Source organism: Tachypleus tridentatus, chromosome 1, assembly GCF_004210375.1.
Source record: "Tachypleus tridentatus isolate NWPU-2018 chromosome 1, ASM421037v1, whole genome shotgun sequence".
NCBI classification, from domain to species: domain Eukaryota; kingdom Metazoa; phylum Arthropoda; class Merostomata; order Xiphosura; family Limulidae; genus Tachypleus; species Tachypleus tridentatus.
This window is the reverse complement of record NC_134825.1, coordinates 24191333-24197433: the sequence shown is the minus strand read 5'-3', so window position 1 is coordinate 24197433 and position 6101 is coordinate 24191333. Positions and strand designations below refer to the sequence as shown.

The 6101-nt window shown below is 30.5% G+C and overlaps 1 protein-coding gene across 1 annotated transcript in view; it reads left to right on the top strand.

Moving 5' to 3' along the window:
* Positions 1–1008: 1008 nt before the first annotated feature.
* Positions 1009–6101, top strand: part of LOC143244565 (cardioacceleratory peptide receptor-like) — an 89476-nt gene continuing 84383 nt past the window's right edge. The window contains exon 1 of the mRNA XM_076489496.1: positions 1009–1466. Coding sequence (XP_076345611.1) covers positions 1332–1466 — 135 coding nt within the window. The 5' untranslated portion in view covers positions 1009–1331. The remainder of the gene's footprint in view (positions 1467–6101) is intronic.

Below are 6101 nucleotides of genomic sequence, written 5' to 3'. Positions count from 1 at the left end.
ATACCATACATAAAAAAATATTGGCCAGACGTGACTAAGAAGTTAAGGCACTCAACTTGTAATTTAATGGTCGCGGGATCGAATCCCGGTCGCACTAAACATGCTCGCCCTTTCAGCCATGGAGGCATTATACAGTGAAGATCAATCACACTACTTTAGGGTTAAGAGTAGCCTAAGAGTTGACGGTGGGTGGTGATGACTAGCTACCCTCCCCCTAGTCTTATATTGCTAAATTAGGGACGGCTAGCACAGATAGCCCTCGTGTAGCTTTGCGTGAAATTCAAAAAATAAAATAAATAAATGTTCTATACTTTTCTATATTTATTTTAATCTAGAATTAATAAGAAAATATTACTGGAATGATTAATACTTCTCTTGTTTCGAAGTTTTGTGAATTGTGTATTTACATATGTAAGTATTTTATAAAATACTCGTTTCTGTTTGGACGTTTAAGAAATTAGCACTAAATGTGGTTTTTACTGTATTATCATTAATGTTTGTAATTTGCACCGTTACTGCTGTAGTTTAAATTACAGTTGTTCTTTATTCGTATAGATACCTTTATATATACATATTACGCATATATAATATTTATATGTAGTTTAATTTAGTTTAATATATTTGGTTGTCTTGTACTACACTTATATTTAAGTGCGTTATCATTTGTTAGTTTTGTTCTGAATTACTGAATTGGATTTTCTATCCATGTAATTCGTAACTTACGTGCACAGTTATGTCATTTATTAGGTCTGTTTTGTTTATGCTTGTCTGTTTATATGTCTTTTTGGTTTTCTGTCCATCGACAAATTATTATTCGTATATACATAAAAAAAAAGGGGACCATTTCTATCATTTACAGCAATGACAATAACAAGTCTTCCCATCAATGTACCTCAAATGGCAACACGCTATAATTCATGACGTCACCGTTTGACTGAAGCCTAAAGTGGAGCACGTAACACTGGGAATATCGACTATGTTGAGGCGCTTAGCGCAGTCACAGTTTTCTCGACAGAACTCCTTGAGCCAGCAAAGTGGAACCACACCAGTTCAACAGTCCGGAAAGTCACAAAAGCTCTCTTGACAGGCACTTGGTTGAAACTATTTTGTATAAAACTCTGCATTGATTTTGTCATATGAATTATTGCTACTATTCATAAGTATTGTCTATAATACAATAAGTAGAGTCGATTTAAATCACAACCAACTCACTGAAGGTTCTAAGCAATTAAAAATCTCTCTCTTACAATGCTAACTTTTACACACCTCGTATAGATAAATCTGAAATTACTGAAAAAAACCTGAACTAACCTATAGTCCCACAACCGACCATGGAATGTGACATGTCCGATTGTTTGCCGGTTTCAGCAGGTTCCGTCTACGAAGAGCTAAGCTATAATGAACCAGAGAACCTAACCAAGAACGTTTCCCAAAACGACGAACTTAAGATCTACCATTTTTATCAAGTGAGTAAATTTCTCTTAGCCATTTTAATTTTTATATCAGAGAAAAAAATAATCATAAAATTTATTACAACTTGTATTGCAATAGAAAACAAATACAAAAATACAGATCATGGTCTGAAAGAAAAAAAAAACGAAGTGTTCAGTTCTTTATAAGCTATTAACGTTGGACTCTTAGTAATTTACTATGGCAGGAGGAAAGATAATAGCGCTACTCAAAGTTTTACGAAATCTATAAAACTTTTTTGGTTCTCGTACACATTTCACGAAGTAACAGGAGAATTGAAGCTTTTCACGAATAGACTTGGGACCAAAAGCTTTAAGGACCGAAACAGAAGAAGCCAATAATAAGGGTTAAATGAAGTTTCGAGGTTTCAGAAAAGTGTATTCATTAAGCTATCTTGTATATTTTTATATTAAAAGGCTTTAAACCCAGTACGCAGTTATAACCTCGTGTATATTTACGTATGTCGCGTTTTTACCACATTTAATTTATTATACAGATGAGAATTCTGTATAACTGCATATTAGTACAAAATCATTTATAAATTGTTATAATTATACTTAGCTCTTAAGTAATATATTTACTAAGTTTCTAACATGATAAAACTCAGTTCTAAACTGAGAGTTTTGTTCTATAGCAGTATTATTATACACTAAAAACAATGCCTATGTTTGAGTCATGTTGAACATTTGATTCTAATTTGTTTGATTGCTGTTAAATACTCTGCTATTTTTACCGTTGGTATCGAAACTGAATTTTAGCGTTTGTAAGCCAGAATAATTGCCGCTGAGCCAACGGGAGCCATGTTGAATAACAGTTCTTCTTAAAGAAAGTAGCACAGCGGCATGTCTGTGAACTAGCACTGCTAAAAACTGGGTTTTGATACCCGTTGTGGGCAGAGTACAAATATCCCGTTATGTAGGTTCTTGTTTAGTTTCAAATAATCAGTCTTACAGAAATAACTATTATCTTTGAGTTAATTAACTTTAAAAAATCCTCTGCAACTATGAGTCTATAATATTATGATTGTAATATTAAACTGTTGAATATCTCATATATAATTATCCGATGTATTTTAACAAAGAAGAATTGTTACAAAATGAATTTGTTAACGTTTATGAAATGACAACAAATAGTTTTGAAACGTGATTAATGGTTCCAAAGACAAACTTTGTACTGGAATTAACTCTAGTTTGAGTTGATTTTTATTTGTTTTGTTTTCCTGAGTAACATCTTAGTTAAAGTTATTATATCAGTTGAATTGTGCATACAGGCTCCATCATAAAGCATTTACCCCCTTAAAAACTTCTTACATCATTGTATTTAAAAGTAAAATTCAAAATTATTAAATACAAATAACAACAGTAATATTAATTTCAACTCGCCTCAATGTAAAACAGTAACTACCAAGATACGTTAATTGATATATAGCTTCTTGCAGTATTATAAGTGCAAATCACTATGCACGTTAACCAAGTGAAATACTTGACTTTACAATAATAATACTAAGACGTAAAAACATTCAACTTTATAAACTACTCGAAAAAAAGGTGTAAGACTGTAAGAAAAAAAAGGAAAGAAACTTATTAAATAAGAGTAATTAATAGAAATCTACTGATTTATTGGAACAACAATATTGGAATGAGGCTCCATATATATTTAAAGAAACTCATTACTGTAAGCATCATGTTATCAATATCTCTTTCTGCTTATGTGCATTGTTTTCCCTTTTTAGATTTCGTAGCAGCATTATTGTGCATTTTGTTTGTTAGGGGTTTTGTTTGGAACAATTCCCAAAAACCATAATCAACTAGTTTTTCATCTACGAATGTGATTCGGCAGATGGCGCTACCGTCACATCAGAACTTAATGTACAAAACTCGATATAACATTTTATCATGTTATATCTTATACTTAGAAAAATTGTACTTTATTAGTAAGCTATAGTTTTAGTCGTATTTATTATCGAGATTATATTGTCGTTTACCAGTGACAAATTTATGAGTAATTTGATGGAATATAGAGTTACAAAATTTATAAAGTAATAACATTTTATAACAACACGGAGTGTGAAAAGTGTACATTTCGTAAGGATAGGTCTTGTCTTTGAAACATTTATAATTATTGAATATTCTGGAAGTTTAAAGCAGTCATTTTTTGTATATTATCTTTATACTTCTCCTATAAAATATAGCAGCTACCGAAGTTATATTGCTTATCTTGTATCTATTCTATAACGTTTGGTTTGAGGAGCTCTAAGATCGTGCTTTTTAGATTCCCTTTTGATATTTGTATTAACATCTAACTATTCAAAATTAAAATGTAATTTTCTGTTTAGTTTTCATCAGATCTATAAGTTAATATATCGAGTAGTTACATTATTTTTTTTTATGTACAATGTGAGCAATTAACGGCCTTTGTTGTTTGTGTTTTCATCAATGGTGAGTACGCATCCATATGGTCTGCTTGTCTGTCTTATTATAAAAGCGGAGTTATTAATAAATAATGACTAAATACAATTACACTAATTTCATATTTTTTGCAGTTAATAACATATTATATACGGCATTGTTCCCTCTGGCACTTTCAAATAGACCTCTCACGTGAGAATTTAAATTTCGAGGAAATTTATTTATAAAGGGTATTTTTATGTACGATGCAAATTGTACTTACAAAATACACGATGAATACTTATTATAATCAGCGTCGTTAACTAGAAATTGTGGTCGGTTTAATTACGACGTGAAATAGCTACATTTCGAATTAAATTAATCAAATTCTTCGGATTGTTTTAAATTAAAAACAAAGTTGATTAATCACACGAATGTCACAACTCTTGTTCACATTTTTAAAACGAAAAGAATGCACCTGATATAACGTAACAATATCGGGATATTTCTTAAAAAGTCTTGAAAAAATCAGTTACCCTTCATCACTAGAATATGAGAATACTGACCTGAAAGTGACTTTGGAGCAACTGTTGAGTCGGTTTTACTCTGACACACATTCGACTAGATGAAATCAATACGATAGTTTATAATCATTTACACTGAATATACGTGATACAAGCAGATGTGTTCATGTTCAAAGTTGTCAAACACATCCATCATTTCAGGACAAAGTCAACGTGCGTGTTTAATGTTAATAATTCATTTAATTGGAAACACGTCACACTTACGTGACCAGTTATATCTAAAGGACAACTAAATTTTTTTGATATTGGTGTCTTTGACCTCATTGGGCTGAAGGTGCCTTTGAAGACGATGTTTATTAAACATGTATGATCTGATGCGGTAATACAACCAACACGTGACCTCTGGAGTTATTTTATTGAGAGTTCCAGACAACAAGACAAATTATTGATGCTGAATTTCATTTTCTATCAAAAATAGAAATATATAGCTTCTAAAATTTTGTTGTTTGTTATCATACGTAGGACGAATAGTCCTTGTATTTTTTTGACGAGGTCCATAGTCAGTAGAACGTCCCACTTTTAGTTAGTATAATTAAATAGTATTAATAAAGATTGTTGTTTTTTTATGGCTCGAAACTTAAAATAACACCTTTCAAACATTCTCGTTCCAAACGAGAACTAATGTGATATGATCAACATGGTCAAACTTCAACAAAGAGGAGAAATCTTCGATTTAAATTCAACTCACAATGAACAGGGCATAATGTTAACTGGTTTTGCAAGTCAAAAATATCTTGATCAGGAATTGATGAAATCAGGAGATCAGAGAGCTGAATACACCACATTAATTTACTAAACCGATCAGGCAGGACCAGAGGTTCATTCAAACTCTCTCCGTTTGCTCTAACTATTAAAAAAAAACAGACATTTGTTAACATGACAACATTTCGTTTCTGTACATCATTATATAACATTTTGTTTCTGTACATCATTATATAACATTTTGTTTCTGTACATCATTATATAACATTTCGTTTCTGTACATCATTATATAACATTTTGTTTCTGTACATCATTATATAACATTTCGTTTCTGTACATCATTATATAACATTTCGTTTCTGTACATCATTATATAACATTTCGTTTCTGTACATCATTATATAACATTTCGTTTCTGTACATCATTATATAACATTTTGTTTCTGTACATCATTATATAACATTTTGTTTCTGTACATCATTATATAACATTTCGTTTCTGTACATCATTATATAACATTTCGTTTCTGTACATCATTATATAACATTTCGTTTCTGTACATCATTATATAACATTTTGTTTCTGTACATCATTATATAACATTTCGTTTCTGTACATCATTATATAGATAAAAATTAGTTTTAACTCTTTCCTTAAATGTTGCTTACGAATTAAAATTTTATTTCTCATCTACATATTCCTCATGTGTTATTATCTATTTTATTAAACAGCGTTGTAAAAGTGTTCATAATTATGTTTAAGAAGAAATAAGTTACCGATATTAAAAACAGAATAATAGAAGTAATGCTTACAATGTTGCAAGTTCAATACTTGTACTTACAAAAATAATGAGCAACTGCTAGGAGGCTCAGATTAAAATATATATATATATGTATTAAAGATGTTATAAGTTACTGTTTTGGAAATGTCTCCAAGGGCAAGCCGTCCTTAATTTAG